The sequence below is a fragment of the Lycium ferocissimum genome, chromosome 8 (assembly GCF_029784015.1).
Source record: "Lycium ferocissimum isolate CSIRO_LF1 chromosome 8, AGI_CSIRO_Lferr_CH_V1, whole genome shotgun sequence".
NCBI lineage: Eukaryota > Viridiplantae > Streptophyta > Magnoliopsida > Solanales > Solanaceae > Lycium > Lycium ferocissimum.
In genome coordinates, this window is record NC_081349.1 from 41,610,549 (window position 1) to 41,629,955 (window position 19,407).

General features: G+C 32.8%; 3 protein-coding genes across 4 annotated transcripts; 2 read left to right on the plus strand and 1 right to left on the minus strand.

The window, feature by feature from the left end:
• The first annotated feature begins 1,978 nt into the window (after positions 1-1,978).
• Positions 1,979-3,468, plus strand: LOC132068500 (probable transcription factor At3g04930). Its single transcript, XM_059462106.1, has one exon. The coding sequence runs from the start codon at positions 2,192-2,194 to the stop codon at positions 3,311-3,313; it is 1,122 nt and encodes a 373-aa protein (XP_059318089.1). The 5' UTR covers positions 1,979-2,191; the 3' UTR covers positions 3,314-3,468.
• A 2,639-nt stretch (positions 3,469-6,107) lies between these two features.
• Positions 6,108-7,563, plus strand: LOC132066957 (protein RSI-1-like). The gene is made up of 3 exons (XM_059460139.1): positions 6,108-6,214; positions 6,316-6,340; positions 7,107-7,563. Exons 1-3 carry the CDS (start codon positions 6,140-6,142, stop codon positions 7,286-7,288), a joined length of 282 nt encoding a protein of 93 aa, XP_059316122.1. The 5' UTR covers positions 6,108-6,139; the 3' UTR covers positions 7,289-7,563.
• Positions 7,564-8,969: 1,406 nt separating this feature from the next.
• LOC132066958 (uncharacterized) lies at positions 8,970-13,891 on the minus strand. 2 transcript variants are annotated; one of them, XM_059460140.1, is made up of 5 exons: positions 13,543-13,891; positions 12,433-12,685; positions 11,602-11,771; positions 10,220-10,407; positions 8,970-9,443 (listed from the first exon to the last, which is right to left on the minus strand). In XM_059460140.1, exons 1-5 carry the CDS (start codon positions 13,635-13,637, stop codon positions 9,145-9,147), a joined length of 1,005 nt encoding a protein of 334 aa, XP_059316123.1. In that variant the 5' UTR covers positions 13,638-13,891; the 3' UTR covers positions 8,970-9,144. The 2 variants fall into 2 exon arrangements, with proteins under 2 accessions (XP_059316123.1, XP_059316124.1); XM_059460141.1 differs by having other exon boundaries at positions 8,970-9,431; positions 13,543-13,889.
• Positions 13,892-19,407: the final 5,516 nt, after the last annotated feature.

A 19,407-nucleotide genomic window follows, 5' to 3' on the forward strand; every position in this document is an offset into this window, starting at 1 on the left:
TATGATACCTACGAGCCTAGTGTTGTGCTCATACTACTCTTGCTACACTCCTTCATGCAGGTGTAGAGTTATTTTCGAGCGATGTTCGGAGTCTCACGACCGTTTCGAGGCATTCGTCAAAGGCGTTTGGAGAGCTATTTGAGATATTGCAACGAGTCTCTCCTTAGATTTCTTTGTTCTCTATCCTTGTGAAGTGGTGTCATCAAATTTCGAGTCCGTATCTATTCAAATTGTAAACTTCTTAAGGTTCTTATGAGTCTAGACCGTATTTTGGGAATTTATTATAATAACGGTATTTATTCGCATGTTTGTATCAAAATTAAGGTAGTTATACGATGGGTTCGCGCCAGGGAGGGTTAGTGTGGGTGCCGTACGATCCATAATTTGGGTCGTAACTAACTAAAAGGTAACTTACTTTGGTTATCACCAGAGTACTTGAATGATACATCAACATTCATTATTAAATATTATTTACAACATACATAACATTATCATCAATCAGCACAATAATTGGGAGTAAATATTCTAGAACGTTCGGAAGAAATAACGTTCTAAAAGGATCAAAAGTTAGGCATTTTGATAATATATTTAACTGAGATTTTAAAACAAGACTATTTGAAGTTAAAATTACAAGAATAATATTTAAAAGTTGAAAAAATATTACTATTAAAATTGAAAGCAAATAAAATTTTACGACCGAAAAATCCTTTTCCAATTGATATAGTGAAGTAGTTCAATTTTTATAAATGAGTCGTTCAAGAATGCGACCTAGTCGTCAAAATATAGGAAAAAACTTAATCGCTATCGATACGTATATCAAATCAAATAATTTAAATTTAATAGTTAAAAATTAAATTGAAATACACTTCAGTTAATCGAGATTAAGGTATAAGTGAGTGTACGGAAAATACTCCCTCCCGCCAATTTACTTGTCATTTTTTCCCACGCCCCTTAAAAAGAATATTAATTAAGGCGTCATTTATTTACACTTAATATATTAATTAATCGCCATTAAGTGCATTTGTTTAGATAAACACTTATTTGGTCTGAATAGGTTTTAATCATTAAGATCTTGAACAAAAATTTATTTTTGTATGGACAACTCAAACCCCTCCCCTACCCTACCCTGCCGACCCTCGCCCGACTTGCCCCCTCTCCACCCACCACTACCAATATCAACCACCCCCACCCTCCAACCTCCCTCCCAACTCCCACTACAAAGCATCTCCGTCATCATTAAAGAACATAAATGTTTCATTTCTTAATCAAATAATATTATTTTATTATATTTTTATCTATTTTTTACTATTTGGTTATTTTTTTATTTGAATTATATATTTATTATGTTTAAATAAATACATTATACATATTCGTATGTTGAAAAACAAAAATTTTAATCATTCAAAATGTTGTATCCGAAACAACATCTTAATTATTTAGATGTACATTCAAATTTGAAATAATCTTAATCAAAACAAATGAGGCCTAAAACGGTAACTTGACTAAATTAATCTTAGTTATTCTTTGATCTCTATTTAATAATAATCTTTTTTCATTAATCTTTCTCCACATTTATTGAGCAAGGATAAAGGAGAAAACCAATAATTAATTATATTTTGCTTTTTTAAAATAACAATTATTTTGAACCATCAATTTTTAGTAAGTACCGCAAGTAACATGGACTAGAGGGAGCATATACAGTGGCGGAGCTCTTCGGAGGAAAAAACACTGTTTTTATAAAGTTAAAATTATTTTTTACGGATATATAGTAGATGTTGAACCCCCTTAAGTGTTTTCGTATGTTTACTTTTTTATATTTTGAACCCTCTCGGCGGAAATTCTGGCTCCGCCACTGAAAGATATATTTGCATTCATTGATTTGATATAAGTATCGGATATCAATAAGTTTTTGCCGTCGATAAAATAGGAAACAAATATAGTAGATATTTTATGTCATAACTAAAATTTATTCATTAGTCACTATTAATTAAAATTAACAAAATTCCTGTTTTACAAAGTCTTAACCCTAAACCCGAAACTAACGCTCAAACCAAGCCACAACCACAACCAAATCACAAAATTAATCAAACACAAATCAAATCCAAAATCAATCTCTTAATTCATAAGCACAACCCTGTTCCTGTCTTCAATGGTTCAACCCTTAATCATCTTTTTTTCATCATAATAAGCCATGGAATTAAACTCCACCCTTCCCCTTTCTCAATCACCCAACAAAACTCAACAACCCCTTAATAACTCCTCTCCTCCTTCTAAACTCCCCATCAAATGCAAAACAACCGTCGACAACGGAGACGGAAACGCTTCAGACCTCTTATTAAAATTTGACTTTAGGCCACTAAATTTATCCAGCCACCCCAGTACTCAATCACCCAACAAGACTCAACAACCCCTTAACAACTCCTCCTCTCCATCTAAACTCCCTATCAAACGCAAAACACCCGAAAACGAACCGTTTATCGACCCGAACCAGCCACCATTCAAGTTCCACCGTATATGGACTGAACCAGATGAGATCCGTTTTCTTCAAGGCCTTCTTAACGGGTCATCAAAAAACATGTTTTTCCCACGTGACCTTAATGCCTTCTACACAAATTTCTCAAACACCATGTCACAGCCTTACACAAAAAATCAGTTATCAGAGAAACTACGTAGGCTTAGAAAAAAGTTTCGGGTTATTTCAACCCGTTTGGCTAAAGGGTTAGATATGTCATTATTATCACCCCATGATCGTTCTTTGTATGATCTATCTAAACAGTTATGGCACCCTGATTTTGCTCAAACGTCCCCGTTTAATGCTGATAAGTCAAAAATATCCAGACCAAAAAATGACCCGACCCATGACCCGGCTCACGACCCGACCCATGACCCGGATCGTGACCCGGATCATGACCCGACCCGTGAGGGGGTTTGGGTGAATGAGGAGGATGTTGAAGTGGGGCAGGGTAATGATGAGAAGAATGATGGTAATGGTGATGGGAATTTGAGGGAGGTGAATGTGGAGTTGGAAAATGGGGATATTATGGGGGAGAAACGGGTCGATTTGGATGGTCCGGTTCGGGTCGGGGTAGGATATGGTATCGGGGATATTGCTGCGGCGAAGGTGGTGGTGGATGTGTTTGATGAGTGTTTGAATGATTTTAGAAAGGGAGAAAGATCAAATCTTGGTGGTTTATTGAAGGAGGAGAGCGCGGAGAAGTTTGAGGAGAGGTGGAGGGAACAAAGAGTTGCGGAGTTGGACGTATTGTCGCGACGTTTGAGGTTGGTGCTTGAGCATTCTCTTCAAAGTCAATGAGTAAATGTTATAAGCTGTATATGGAATTTAGTTGCTAACTTTTAATAGTCTTGAGTTTAGGTTTCCTTAGTTGTTTTTTGCTCATACAGTAGTATTACTACCTTTTGTTCAAGAAATTTTGTAAAATTCTGGCAAAAGAAGATATTTCCTTCACATATGGTACTCTTCTGGCTTGTGATTATTTAATTCCTGCATTTGATCCAGTTATAATGACATGATTTGAGATTTCCTCCACCCCCTCTGCCACCCTGGAATTTTTTGACAGCATGTCATTGTTCATGTGAGATATAACTTGATGGAAGGTATTCTTGCTAGTTTTGGATAGCTTTTAGAAATTAGGATAAGATAAGAACATAGTTTATGCTTTATCGAGAATAGAAAACATAATGATCTTGTGATCATTTTTGGTTATCGTAAGCAGTGAAGCAATCGTAGCAATATGGAATGTGATGCTTATAAGTATATGATTATGATATGTATAATATATGCAGTTGTCCTATTTATGTAGTTTTAGAGTTGGCATGAACGCTCAAATGTCCTAAATTTATGAATTTATGTCCTGGCCAGTCGTCCTGTACCTCAGATAAACAGGTAACAAGAAGGACGATTCTTTGTTATTATTTTCTGTTATATTTCGAAGGACATTGCCTTTTTTAGAGCATGGCTTTTCTGCTTCTAAAGCTGAGCTAAAATCTACGTTGCTCGGACTATCCAAAAATGTAGTCGTAGCCGTGATGCATCCTCCAAAAATGCACTACTTTTGGAGGATCTGACACTCACGTGGTGGTATTTTTGAAGAATCCGAGCAATATAAGCTACAGTGGTGGTGTTCACTGTTTGTTCTTGTTTGGATGTATAAAGCACGTAAATTGGTAGTGCTTATAACAGTTAAACTCAAATCAGTTGATATTTTCTTCAAAAGAATTAAATAAAGTAAGCTTTGATTTCTTGCATAATGAAATTGGATTTGTTGTCTAACCAATAGTTTTCAGTGGCTTAAAATTAATTACCCTATTTTCTTCTCTCTTTCTCTCTCTCTAACTCTCTAACATTCTGCACTGACATGGAAACAAGAACCGTGTCTAGTTATCACAGTTGTGGAACCAAACAACTAACTGAGAAAACAACTGAAGTGTGTAAACCTTTCTAATGCTGTTGGTTTGTCTTCTTTTATCTTTCCCCTCCTAATTTGCATTGATTAGCTTGCAAGCAGGTACTTTGAACAGTTGTTCTTTGCTTTTTCCAATTCATAAAAACGGTTGTATTTCTCCAAAATTTGTCCAGTGAAAGTATAGTTCTGAACATTTGATGTAGTACAATTATTGTGTAATACTGGATTTGTTGGACCTGGATATAAACATGTATTAGTCTGGTTCGGTTTGGTTTTAATAATTCACAAACTGGCTAAATTGATTTGGTTTTGGGTTTGGTTCTAATAATTCAAAAACCGACTAAATTGAATTGGTTTTGATTTTAACCAAAAACTGAATCAAACTGAACCATGAATACCCCTAATTGTGTTTATTAAGAATCTAAGGAATTATGAGGACCTATAATGATCTCTGAGTTAAAATCTTGTTATGCTCTTCTGCTTGTGCAACACACAGTAATGTGTTGGTTATCTCAGGGGATTTGATGGTGGAGCTCTCAATAGCGATAATGACGCATCACATGACATCGATGTTTACAACAACTCAATGAATACATGATACTTGTCTTCAGATACAATGTGATCACTAAACCATAGTTAATTGATACATATCCTCACCTTAATTTCTCACTTAACCACGGCAAATTAACATAGTTTGGTGTAAAGCAGAATATGCAAGTTTTTACTTGAATGCTACCCTCCTTGACAAAAGCAGGTGTTGTTGTCAAGGAAAAAAATTAGTCACTTTTTCGTTCGAAATAATATTCAGGAAAAAAATACTCCACCTTAAAAGGGTGCAAAGATCTACATCATCTACGTGTTCTGGAGTTTAGCTCCTATAGGTGAATTTTTTGAATTTTTACAAGTGAAATTCTAGCACAAGGTATTGGAGTTCCATAAAAAGATCCTTAATTTCAAAAAAGCAGCAAATTAGTGTAACCAGATCACATCTGATAGCTTTGGCCCACAAGAATTCTATGAAACTTAGGCTCCGTTTGACCATAGATATCCAAAAAAAAAAAAAAAAAAATTCACTTTTTTTTTTGGGAATTTTGGAGTTGGAGTTGTGTTTGGCCATAGTTTTTGAATTTATAATTTTGGGTGAAATGTGAAGTTGTAAAAAAGTGAAATTTTTTTGAAAAATAAGTTCTTGAGTTTTTGGTATTTCGGAATACAACTTCAGGTATATTAATTTTAACTAAACGTCGATTCCGAAAAAAAAAGTGAAAAAAAAATTTCGGAAAAAAGTGAATAATTTTTAAAGCATTTTTGGTAATATTAGAACATCTGTTCGCGTTTGGTCAAGTTTTCAAAAAGCGGTTAGGGATGAGTTAAGTTTTTGCGTGTTTCTTATGGTAATTGGGAGAGAAGCAAAGAAAAAGCACTGTATGTTTTTTTAATTGTAATACCAATGCAACCAAAATGACACAACTAACATACTTGTACTAAAAATAGTTGACACAATCAATCCAAACAAAATTAAATTAACAAAAAGGCCGGAGCTTTTAACGCTCTTACTTTGTCATTATTATCAGTCTATAAGTTACAGATTGTATTGCGGATTTGCCCCCAAAAATAGCCAATATTTTCTCTTTTCGTCCTAGAAAACCCCCTATAAATATACACACATCACTATTTCGTTTACTGATTATATATAGTCAATACTTCTAACAGATATGGCTTACAGTGCTAGGTTGTTGTTGTTTTTGTCAATGTTCTTAGTGTTGATCACTTTTTCCAATGTGGTTGAGGTAAATAATATGGCTATAATAATTATTAAAATTATTAATTTAGCATCTTGATTAACAAAGATGTTAATTTTATCACTTGTTTTCCTTCTTCAATTGAGTAGGGTAACAAGAAACTTCGAGCTGAAGGTATGTGTTTTCGCTATTTCTTCCGTTTCCTTAAACTTAATTGAAGAAATTAAAAAGATTTTTTTTCCTCCTAGAAAGGTGCCATTTTCAACCTTTTGGTATGGTAATTTTTTAATGTTGGGTTGGTCAAGATGTTTTAAAAAATATTTAAAAAAAAAAGAAAGAAAATTACGAAATAACTTATGAATATGGATTATCGAAAACAAGTTTCATAAATTGCATTTCCACACTGATTGTCTCCTCCCCAACTTCAAACACTCCACTCACCCCAACCCAACCCACTTCCTCTTACCACCCCCAACTCTCACCACCCCCGCCACCTCATATCCCCAGCACCCCACTCCCACAATATTTACTATGTATAATCTATAAATAAATGTGTGTGACAATACTTTTGTTTATTTATCAAACACCATAAAATAAATAAGATAATCACTTATTTTTCAAGATCCTACCGAAACAATTTCATTCATACCAAATACACCCTTAGTTTCAAATTAAACTTGTTTCAAATTATTTTTTGTTTTAGCAAAATAAAAGGCCATTCATTTTTTTTTCCCTCTTTCTTTCTAGATTTCCCCTTATGGTTCTAATTCTTGTGTGTTAATTAAGTGACACATCAAAGGAGAGATAGATGATAATGTAAACAAATACTCTTACAGCAAAAGCTATTAGAGGCGGACAAATTTTTTAAAAGACAGATAACATGAACCCAAAATAGTATCGATGTTTATGTAACTTTGTGTTTTATTTGTTATGAGAACAGATTGCGAGCCAAAGTGTACATACAGATGCTCAGCAACGTCACATAAAAAACCATGCATGTTCTTCTGTAAGAAATGTTGTGCCAAGTGCTTGTGTGTCCCTCCTGGAACTCATGGTAACAAAGAAACATGTCCTTGTTACAACTATTGGAAGACTAAGGAAGGAGGTCCAAAATGTCCTTAATTAGACAATATGCATGATCTTAATTTCTTTGATTTTAGGATAATTTCTTTGACTTTAGGATAATGGCCTTTGTTTAATCCTCGAGTTACCGGAGACTCTTTGGTGGATTTTTATGTGTACCAAGAAGAGTATCATGGTAAAATGTGTGAAAACTAAGCATATATGCCAATAAATGAGATGTACGATGCAAGCTCACCGGCGTGGGAAATATTCTATTCTCTCCATTTCACTTTATGTGCTTTTATTTGATTCAGTCTGAAATTTAAGAAAAAGAATTGAGAAATTTGTGTTCCCAGACTTCTCATGATATTTTTCTTGACTACTAGAAACAGAGGGTTTTTTCACCGACAATCAGTGGAAAATTTGTATTATAAACTATGATTTTCCACCTCATTCCCATCGAGCCAACTCACTAGAAAAACGCATGGTGGGAAATAGGTTTCCGTTGAAACGCTGAGAGACTTCTTACTTTTTCCTTGTGAAAACTCCATATTTTTCACTTTTTAACTGATTCTATCAAAATATCTGTGGGAATAGCCACTAAACATTCTTGAGTGAAAAGTTTAAGCGGGAAAATAGTGATTTTTAGTAGTGTTGTAGTTATAAGCATGCTATTAAGGATGATGATGAGAAATTTAAAATTAAATTTCTAATTTGTATATTCATTTATATTATGTGTGTGATATACAGTAAAATACATTGTCGCGGTGGAATTTTCTAAATCTATTGCAGCTTTGTATTTTGACTCCAAATCAGTTCAGATCACCTCCAATTTTCCTCAAAATTTGTATACAGTCTCATTAAGGTATTTCCAACAAATTTCAACCACATCCACTCATGAAAACAAGGGAAAATATTTTAGAAGAAAAAGTAGAATCAATCTAAGATGGAAAATGTCCCCGAAATGGGGGGCTTTCAAGATACCTGCCATTTCCTCTGCCTATGGAGGACTAACTCGGGAATTTTATCGGTATATTGAAGGTTGTTAGAGAAGAGAACTGGGGTGGGATTTAAAAAATGTGAAGAAAAAGAAATAAAGTTATTGAAATTACCTGTTAATTACCAAATATTTTTGGGCTATAGATGTCAATACTAATTGTTGATTAAACGATTGTGAATAGTTCTAATTTTATTTCTTTTTGTATAAATGTCAGTTCCCCTATTTTCCATACTTTGGGACACTTGGTAGCTGTGGGATTCATGAGTAAAGTGTAGGAAGTGGATCAAAGGTTGTTTTTTTGGGAGAGCGTCTATGATGGATGTAACGTAACTTAGATCCTCGTAGTTCGTGTTCATTTCCCGAGATCTAGTACACGTGTCAAAATCGTACTCATTGCAGATAGTATTTGTCTACTTGCATCAGTTTTATCTGTACAGAATTTTGAACAAGTGGTGTCGGTTTATTATCACAATTTAATTTATAAATAAATTTCGATCTATTGTCACAACTCGTGTTGTAAGTAATCTTAAATTTTGTGTTCTAGTTTTGATAATCATATCTAAACAAGCTCAATAATCATTTTACAAAGTTTAAGAATTTGCATCCACGAATACATATGAAGCACAACCATGTTTTTAGCCTTTTGACTGTTTGACATCAAATATTCAAGCCAATGCTTGTCAACAACTTAAACCAAACCATCAGGAACCATCAATAGTCTCTACCAAGGTAGGTATACAACAAGAAGAAATGCTAATCATGTCAAGAACAGAATACATCACTCGCTTTGTAACAATTTTTTAAATCATGGAGATGAATAAATAAGGAGTTACTCTTAAGTAACAATGCCTAAATTAAGCTCTAGATGTAAAACATTATCAGCCCCATTTAGATATACTATACCCTGTAAATAACACTACTTTACTTTCTTACTTAGGTCAATTGTTTGGTTCTTCGCATCATCTTGGATGAAACTCCACCAAATATAAGTCAGAGGAATTGTGGTAGCATGCCAAAGTGCATGTGCATCTAGTAGTCCTGCATATGGAGGAAAGTCATACATCTCTAAGAGCATAGCAAGTCCATTCCCAAAAACCACTGTCCAAATTTTCCATTTTGATGGATGATGACTCATTCCAGCCCACATTGCCCAAATGAGAAGCTGAGCAACACCCATTGTAACACAAACTTTCATGTTCCATCCTGAAAGAATTTCTGAAAAACTATCAAATATCAAATGGGAAGAGTAATATTGATAGAATATAGCAATAAAATAGCAGAGGATGGTATAACTATGCACAAAAAGCAACACATTTCAAGTAGCAAGTAGGCTGCTAAATGTATAAAATTGTCGGCAAGTGCGAATCCAGAATTTTGAGTTTATGGATTCTGAATTGTAGAAAAGGCAGCTTAATGAGTTCTGGATAAATTGTTTATACATATTAAGTGAACTTTTTAACACAAATACAAGGTTTTGGCCAAACCCTTAGCTAGAACTCTAGTTCCACCCCTGATTGCCAGTAAGTATAACCCCGTTAGCAACTCACTTTGCATAATATCTACTTGGCACCACTAAAAAGTGAAAAAATAATAATTTAGACTCAACCTATTACTCGGAGTCCTTTTTTTTTTAAGTGATATCATGTGGATATTATGCAAGATGAATTGCTAAAGTGACAACTAGATGCAAGGTGAATTGCTAAATTGACAACCTAATTGTTTTTTTGAGGCTGAATTTAGCATTTTCTGCCTCTCTTTTTTTTATTTTATTTTTATTTTTATTTTTATCTTCTCTAATACATATGCATAGCTAAGTTATGTCACAAAAAATAGTTTTATAAATTTGGTGGAAGAAACTAAAAGTTGGATGACCATCTATGAAATTAACTTCTGCTGCTTGGTTTTTCCAAGAATACACAGTCAACATCCTATTTTCAAGACATGGACTCAAAAAAAAAAAAAAAAAAAAAAGTTTGAGATGATGAAATTACCATAGTCCATTTGATAGTTGTTCAAGTACAAAATATGGGTAGTTGAGAAGGCAAGAAGTGGAGCAGAAACCAATACTCTTGCAGCCTCATCCTTTATGTTGAAACTTCTTAGTATTGATATAATCAGTGAGAATCCAACTAATGCAACAGCAGATGAGTAATCTAGCCTTTCTGTAAATTCCATGTCTCTGTAATAAAGGGATTGAACACAAATTTCACAATATCATCAATATTGCTAAAAAATGAATAATAACTTTACACCCGTAAGCGGAACCAGAATGTTGACTAAGGAGAATCAAAATATAAAAAAGTAAAACGCACGTCTAAGTCAAGGGGATTCAACATTTTTTTTTGTGTGTGTATAGATATACCTGTCTATATAGTGAAATTTTCCTACAAAGGGTGTCAATTTGACACCCCATTGAATAAGGTGACTCCGCCACTATTCACACAATATTGATTAGGCATTCTAGCTGATTCAATATTTCGATATTGTGGATTCTGAGTTGACAAAGTGGGCTCTTATATCTAACTATATTTATGCTTGTTTTTAACACACGCACATATATAGAGTTCGACCAAAAAGTACTGAATACTACCAAATTTGTGAACCCATAATCTGATTGCCACTAGCGATAGTCGTGATCGGGGTGGAGCTACCTTGAAGAAATGGAGTTCAATTGAATCTCCTTCGTTGAAAAAATATTATAGTGTGCAAATATGGTAAAAAAACTACGTAGCTTTTTTTGTTATATTTAAGTTGATGAATTCCCTTAAAATAAGGAAACTTCTAATAAAGTGGCAAAGGAATTCAAAAATTGTTTTAGATCATAAAATCAAATTCCAACATTTTTAATCTCTTAGTATCCACTTGAAGTGGAAACTGATTCGGTTGAGGTACTACATCTTCTGGATAAATCACAACCTATTTACAATAATATTTTTGATGGAATGCAGTTTGCTTTTGAGGAGGTTGGGGAGTCCAGTGGTACGGCATAACTTCCGGCAAGGGAATAGGCTCGCAGATGCATTGTCAAAGCAAGGTTCAAAACTTGTCCCACACAATCCTGTCTCTCGTCTATCAGTATGTCCTCCTAGCATCATCAACATTTTGCAAGTGGATAAGCATGGACTAACATCCCCTAGAATATTATCTACGTCTGTGTGCAGTAGTCTAGTTAAGTTAGGAAATCTTAATGTTCTGGCTATCCCTGAGAGCGACTATGTATCAAGTACTATGCATGTAACAGTTTAGTATTAATATAAATATCCGTTTAACCCCAAAAAAAAAAAAAAAAAAAAAAAAAAAAAAATCTCTTAGTAAAATTTTTGGCTCTGCCATTAACCATGATTAAAAAAATAAAAAAACAAAAAAAACTCACCGACTATGAAAGACAACACTCCAAAACCATGAATTCACTGAGAAGAACCCATAAATATACCACAGAGAAGCATAATCATAGGATGTCCTCTTAATTAGCTTGAAAAATGACAGCCATCCTTGGGCATGCATTGCAAGGTTAAGTGCAGAGAAAGCAACAGAGAGAGGCTCCTGGAAAGTCAAGATATCATTTCTTATTAATAGTCATACATCTGAAAAAAAGATTTAAGTTATATGTACCAACAATAAAAGAAAGACTACTGTTGTTTAACCAATTATATCATGTTGTGGCGTATGCATAAATTTTTGAAAGAAGTGTTAAAGAAGCAAAAGAATGAACAAATTAAAGACGAAATTTGATATTATTAATAAAACACAATTCAAGTATATTACCAGAATATTATTGAAAATATTTTCATTTCTAAAAATGTATTAATGAAACATCCTTAGAGAGGAAATGTATTCCTCATGATAAGACATGAAAAGAAATCCGTCCATAAAACGGAACTTTGGTGTAATTGATTCTTACGGTTGTAAAGTTAGTGATCCAGTGCTTTTTAACATCATTTTTGTTTTCTATTAAATAGGGCTAAAAATGTAAAACATGAATATCGAAACTAAGACTCGAAATCTCAACCAAGTTGTGTCAGCGGATGCCGCTTGGTCTAAGGTGGCTCTTGCTCTGCATGTTAGTTACCATTTTTATCAGGTTACAAATTAATGTTTATTGTAGAAAATTTACTTATAACTACTACCCTATTGGTAACATGATTATGTAAATACTTATATTACAAACACATAAACTTAGGTCCAAGTATGACAATATACAAACCTGAAGTCCAAACACTCTGTTAAGTGGCCATTTACCATGATATTTAACAGGTCCAAATCCAAGTGCAGCTCTTTTTTTCTCTCTTTGAAGCATGCAATGGTACTTGCAATCACTTGGACAATTCCATTGATTCAATTGCATGTATTGAGGCTCTTTTTGGCTATTTGATGAAGAGCCATCTAAAGAGTTTGTGCAATGTGGGAAGCATGTTTCTCCAGCACATCCAGTCTTTTCACATTGCACAATACAATCCCTGCAGACACATAAATTTCCAAATTTCATAAGCGGTCATGTTTGAAATAATGTGCTAGACCATACGAAAAATTGAAATCTTGAAGTTAATTAATACTACTAGTTTGTGTTGAACTTGATAGTGAGAAAAGGAAGAGTGAACAGAGGCCGAGGTATCATTCAACACGAGGCCGGTTCAGTAGAGCATAGTAATTTTGGGAACATGATGTCATCGTCCAAGAATTTTTGGGAACATGATGTCATCGTCCAAGAATCACGAACGCATAAAATTTAAATCTTGAACCCGCTTCTGAGAGCGAATATCTTTAATTGATGTAGAAGTTTTTTATGTTTAAATGTAATAGAAGATGCTTCATTGTTTTAGAAGGTTGAAGTGTTTGGCCAAGCTTTTAGGAAAAAATAAGTGATTATGAGTAGTAGCACAAGCTTTTTTTCATAAGCAGAAATAATAAGCAGAAATAAAAGCTAAAGCTATTATTTTTTTCCCCTTGACAAATTGTTACTCTAATATTTACAAAAGTATTTTTTCAAATTGATTAGCCAAACACAAACTGTTACTCTCCAAAAATTCCTTTTTCGAAATGCACTTTTGAAAATAGACAGATTTTGGAAGCTTGGTGTCAACACGCTAAAGTCACAAACATGTCCTCACATCCTATCCAAGATCCTACTTTACGATGAACTGCGTGTGTGTGTATATGTACGTACTTATGTGGGTGTCCTCACAATTTGCATTGTGGGAAGCATATTTCACTAGATCATTCAAGCATTAAATGATTTAGTGAAAGGACATTAGGAGAAATTGGAAGAGCATTCACAACATTATAAACACAAAATCAAAATTATCAAATACGTTACCTGTACAATGGGTCGATATCTCCAACACTTGCATAAAATGCTCCAAAAAGACAAGAAAGATATACGAAGAAAATGACCTGACAAAGATCTGCCATGTGATCACTACTTCATAAAAGACAAAAGTCGAGATCTATTTTATTCTAGCGATATATAAAAGAAATCTTAGATGGAACTTTGATGTCATATTATGTCTATACTTTTCTTTGCTTTTGAACAATATGTTATGTCTATACTGTTGAAAGATTATGACTTTTTTTCTGGGTCAAGCACGAAAAAATATTTTTGTTGGGGATGAGACTTGAAATCAAGAATGTGAGATTTATATCTATATATATATATATATATATATATATATATATATATATATATATATATATATATATATAGATATAGCCAATTGGATGATTAGGTTTTGGATTCAACAGATTTTCCTAGCCAGATTCAAATTGAAACAAAATCAGAAACCATGAATTTGTGTCTTCAATTTCGAGAGCAAAACATAATATGTTATCTGATTGACAATTTCTAAACCTTTTTTAAATGACTCTTTATGATCAATGACAATGGCTGTATCTGGAACACAATAGGTATATTAGTTAAGAAAAATATATGGATCATTAGAGGAAGACCGCTAATTTAGGATCAAATAAATCATAATATGATTAGCATATAGAGTTGAATTAGTTAATAGACAAATTAAAATAACGCCAATCTTAATTTGTATATCGAAGGAGGTTTGGTTCGAGAAAGTTTTTACATAAATTATAATCACGTTATCATTTAGTGAATTGTGTTTGTTATCATATGTTTATTAAACTTATAAATATTTTGTATGAACACGAATCATTTGATACGGTGGAGGTATTAATCGTTCAATCCATCTCATTTCATTATGTGATCACCACGTCCCTTGAAGGTTAAAAAAATGTGTTTTTGATCCTACCTTAGCTTGTATTACAACACTTTGTTTAATATAGTATTTCATTTTTTTATCTAATCTAATTCAAAATAATTAGAGTAACAAAATCAAGAATGAAAAGATATGATTAATATCACTATTTCTTAAACAAACACTAATATTAAGAGAAATGGTAACATGAGGTTTAATTAAGTATATATGAGATAAATAAATAATAAATCTTGCCTTCCTATTTACATGAAAACTTACTTTAAATGCTTTTACAAATGAAAGGTGCATCTTAATAAGGAAGTCCAAAACCCTTTTTTCTTTTTTCAGTTTTGATTATTTAAAAAAAAAAAAAAAAGATTCTTTCACTCACAAACCTTTGAATAAATGTAACTATCAAAATTAGTTTTTGTTTCCACATTGGCCTCCTTTGTTTTTGCATCTCCTCCAGCAGTAGTAATCACAGACGGCTAATGGAAGAGACCATATATACGAGAATGACTCTCTTGCTTCACCGAGTCTTACAGCACTTTCACCGATGATTCAAAGAGGGTATTGAATTGAGCATCGAACATGGTAGACGGATAGCTAGAGAGGCATGGTGTAGGAACAATGAAAGCACAAATATAACAAACGAAACTTGTTATTGATCAATAAAACTTTAAAAGCAGATCGTTTGCGTAACCCAAAGAGCAAAAATGAAAAAAGAAAAGGGAGCTTCCAGAAAAGCTCTATAAAACTAAACAACAAAATAAACTAAGTTTTTAGCATAAGCCCTAATGGATTACTATTTTTTTCTTCTATATGTATAGGCATATTTTCAGGGTGCCAAATATAATTTGAGAATTCCCCATTCATAACTGCACCACCAACATTCAAACCTAAACCAAGTTCAGAACCTGAGTAGGATTTCGGTCTCTTGCTGCTCTCTGATCCTTTCTCTTGCTGCTCTCTGATCCTTTCTCCTCTTCCTCCTCCTCCTTCTCTTTATCATACTGCTATTGCAAACATTATCAACAGAAAATGCCCTGAAATCAACGTTAAATATCCTAATCTTTTCTCACTCCCTTTGCTTATTATTATTGTTAAACCAGCTGGAAGATGCACAAGATGACATAGTTGTCAAATCATCACTATCACCACCGCCAGCAGCCGTCGAGATCTGCTGGTGGTGGTCGTCGTCTACACTTGTTGAAGACGAATTAGGAATGTTGGACCTGAGATCAAGCTTTCAGTCTGCATTGAAATATCATAAGCACCGTCGTAGATGATTGCATTTGTAGTAGAAACAGAGTAATTTGAATCTTCCATTATTGTGTCTAGTGTTTTAAAAGGCGTTTTTGGGGCGAGGCATACCAAAAACACCTTAGGGCGTACGTGCGGGGCGTACGCCCCAACCTTCCGGGCGTAAGCCCTAACATTTTGGGTGTTCATTTGGGGCGTAAGCCACAAGAACTTTTTCAAATTTGTGCTAAAATTGCTTAATAAATCTTTTTTTAAAAGTTAAATATTCAAATGTTAACTAATAGTAAATTCTCAAACTAAAAATCTCAAAAGTTAAAAAAAATTCCAATTATTTATCCTAATTTCATAATCTTTCCTCTTTGTTGTTTACGGAGTAACAGATACACGTTAGACCTTTGTATGCAAAGTGCAAACTATAAAGCAAAGAGTTTTGTTCCAATTCTTACTATGCTTCAGTGCTTGCATTTTCCTTCTTTATGCTTTATTTTCTTCAAAATCTTTTTAGCATTCTTCAATTTATCTTTTTCAAAATAGTTTTTAGTTTTAGAATTTCTTTTGGTATCACTCTAGTTTAGATAATGTTTTGAAAACTCTATTTTGGCTATTGTAGTATAATTAGTATTAATTTGTTATCTAGTTTTGGGTTTTAAAACAATAACTTTATATAATTGTCATTTTCGTCTTTGAATAAGTAGGATAGAGAATCATTTTTACAACTCTAATTATGTTTCATCATGGTCATGTTATTGGTGCAATGCATCTTTACGTCATTCATTTTTTGAAAGTTTTTTTTAATGGTTCGTGCAGATGTTAGCATGTTAATGATAGATGTATACAATTTTCTATTAATTTTATTATTTTTTTATAAATTTTTAACATATTTTTTATGTATATGTTTAGTTTGCTAATTTATAAAATATTAAAAATTAAATATCCATGCGAAACATATGTAAAACGATTCGTCTTATGTCCACACCTTTTAAAACACTTTTGTGTCCATCGACATCTCTGCATAACTCGTCTTTTTTCTTCTTTTTCCCAAAAGAAACTGCTCGGGTGGTTACCTTCCTGCTTTGCTTTAAAAAGTGCGGGGTCTTGACATAGTCAACTTCCTTTTTTCATTTGGAACATTCCTATGAATTTCGCCTTCATTTCCTATAAATTTATAGGAAATGAACAATTAGAACTTTTGTAGCCGATACCAATTTGCTTTATAGATGTAGCTTTTATTTTTATAATTATAAGTAGGTTTTTGGCCATAGAAACAAAAACAAAAAAATCACCTTTTTTAAAAAAAAAAAATTGGAAGTTGGAGTTGGAATTGTGTTTGGCCATAATTTTTGCAAATAATAATTTGTTGTTGAAATGTACTTTTCAACAACGTTTTGGTTGTGAAAAAGTGAAAAACAAGGTTTTGGTTATTTTTCAAATTCCAAATACAAGTTCAAGTTTTATTTGGAATTTTCATGGCCGAACACTAATTTTGAAAAAAGTGAAAAAAAATTGCAGAAAAAAGTGAACAATTCTTATGGCCAAGCGGGTCCTTAGTGTAGTACAAAGTAACTCTTCCGCTCACTCGACACTTGAATTCTAACCAATAACGCATTCAAAATTACACTTATTTATGTCTTAAGATATCATCTGTCGTGTTTCTCTTTTACGAGTCCTTAAGAAAATAGTATTAATTAGGGCGGGTTTTGATTAATTTAGTCTTATTTATGTCTTATGATATAATATCTTTTTATTGAATATTTACTCTATTTATGTGTCATTTTCTCATAATTAGGTGTTTGTAGTCTTCAAGAACAATTACTACTAAGGATAAAGTGAGAATTTTTTTTTTGTCTTGAACTTCTAAATGACAAATAATTTAAGCATAAACTATTTTTAGAATGACACATAATTTGAGACGGAGGGAGTAATAATTGGAACCAACAGGGAAACTTGTGTTTTCTAGAATATCTACGTCGACAGACATGTTCCAAGAAATTCCGTCCAACTTCTGTCCCAACTTTTTATAACGTATGGATCACTGTTGTTTTTCAGCAGAGTCGTTGTTCTGTTGATAATATCTTCGTTCACATTTACTCATTCACTATAGACTTTGCACATCCCTTGAAAATAATAAATAGGAATTTTTACGTGTTATAGCTACTTCTAATACATAATTAGTGATAATAACTACCTTTTATTTTAATTACTAATAATAACTAAATATTTTTCTAATTTAACTATTATAGCTACACAGTAATTTTTGAATTACCATTTCACAAATACACCTAAAAATTAGCACCCCCAATCCCATATCTCCTTTTAATGGTAACAATATTAATCACTTAATATACATTACCATTCTCTCTCCTTTTTCATTACTTCTTACCTTTTATGATCGTCTTCTTCCTCTCTTCACCCTTCTGCAAAAATTTCACTTCCATTCTCAACAATTACGAAGATTCGTCGTATTCTTTCTTTTTTTTTTTTTCAAAAAAAAAGGAAAAAGAAGCCTTAAGGTACTCACGTTCTATCCCATCTCCTTTGTTTCGTGAAATTTTCGCTATTTGTGTTATTATTCTTCCACAAAATCAACTTGGTGGAAGTGATTGTTTTTGCTTCAGGCCATGGTGGTGGTTATGGCGGCGCACACGAGAGAAGGGGAGAGAGAAAGTTTTTTAGGGTTTTGAGAAGACGAAAAATATATATATTTGTGTATGTTCTATGATATAACTACCAATTGTTGTGGTTGGTGGTGTATTTTTGTAAGTTTTTCTATATATTTGTGTATTTTGTTTAAATTAATTCCATCGGTTCATCTAGTTTTAAATACACGGTGACGCAAATACATGGTAAGTTTCTATATATTTATGTATTTTGTTCAAATTAATCCCTTCAAATACATGGGTGATGCAAATTGTTACTCACACAAATACATGAGATTTAATTTAAAATACATGGGGTTTGATTGGAAACTTCAAATACATTAGCTATACTATCAAATACATGGGTAAATAAAAAACGAAATCAATATTGAAAACTTCAAATACATTACCACTAAATACATGGGTGATGCAAATTGTTACTCATACAAATACATGATATTTAATATAAAATACATGGAGTTTGATTGGAAACGTCAAATACATTAGTTATGCTATCAAATACATGGGTAAATAAAAAATGAAATCAATATTGAAAACTTCAAATACATTGGCTGTTGATTGGTCGTGTTTGTTTTGTCAATGTATTTTCGAGGTGTTGAAGATTTAATTTGAAATTTGAATTTTTACGTTTGAATGTTGAAGAATGCATGGAAGAAGAGAAACGTGTAAGGAAAGGGAATATTACAGGAGATTTTGCGGAAAAGAAGGTAAAAAATATCTTAATTACTCATTTAATACCACCACCGTTACAGCCTAAAATAAAGGAGCCTGTTCCTTTTTTTTACTGCATGCTCATGTATTTGCTGGCAACAAATACATGCGAAAACATACACAAATCAGTACCGATTTTTAGCTACGAATGGTAATATTAAAAAGGGTAGCTACAAATGGTAGGAAGCTACAATAAGGTAGTCATTTGAGAAATTTTACCTAATAAATAAAGTACATAATTTATCATGATACTCATATTTATTAGTATATAATCTTAATGAATTTGAAAAATGATTTGCATTGAGTAATTAATGTTAAGGGTAAAGCAAAAAAAATAAATTATTT

What these genes read in the sequence shown, in the direction of transcription:
- LOC132068500 (XM_059462106.1), top strand. Translation starts at nt 2,192, where the DNA reads ATGGAATTAAACTCCACCCTTCCCCTTTCTCAATCACCCAACAAAACT.
- LOC132066957 (XM_059460139.1), top strand. Translation starts at nt 6,140, where the DNA reads ATGGCTTACAGTGCTAGGTTGTTGTTGTTTTTGTCAATGTTCTTAGTG. An exon ending in CTTTTTCCAATGTGGTTGAG is followed by an intron (nt 6,215 to 6,315) that starts GTAAATAATATG and finishes TCAATTGAGTAG; the next exon opens with GGTAACAAGAAACTTCGAGC. An exon ending in CAAGAAACTTCGAGCTGAAG is followed by an intron (nt 6,341 to 7,106) that starts GTATGTGTTTTC and finishes TTATGAGAACAG; the next exon opens with ATTGCGAGCCAAAGTGTACA.
- LOC132066958 (XM_059460140.1), bottom strand. Translation starts at nt 13,637, where the DNA reads ATGGCAGATCTTTGTCAGGTCATTTTCTTCGTATATCTTTCTTGTCTT. An exon ending in AGTGTTGTCTTTCATAGTCG is followed by an intron (nt 10,408 to 11,601) that starts GTGAGTTTTTTT and finishes CCTTTATTACAG; the next exon opens with AGACATGGAATTTACAGAAA. An exon ending in CAACTATCAAATGGACTATG is followed by an intron (nt 9,444 to 10,219) that starts GTAATTTCATCA and finishes ATAGTTTTTCAG; the next exon opens with AAATTCTTTCAGGATGGAAC.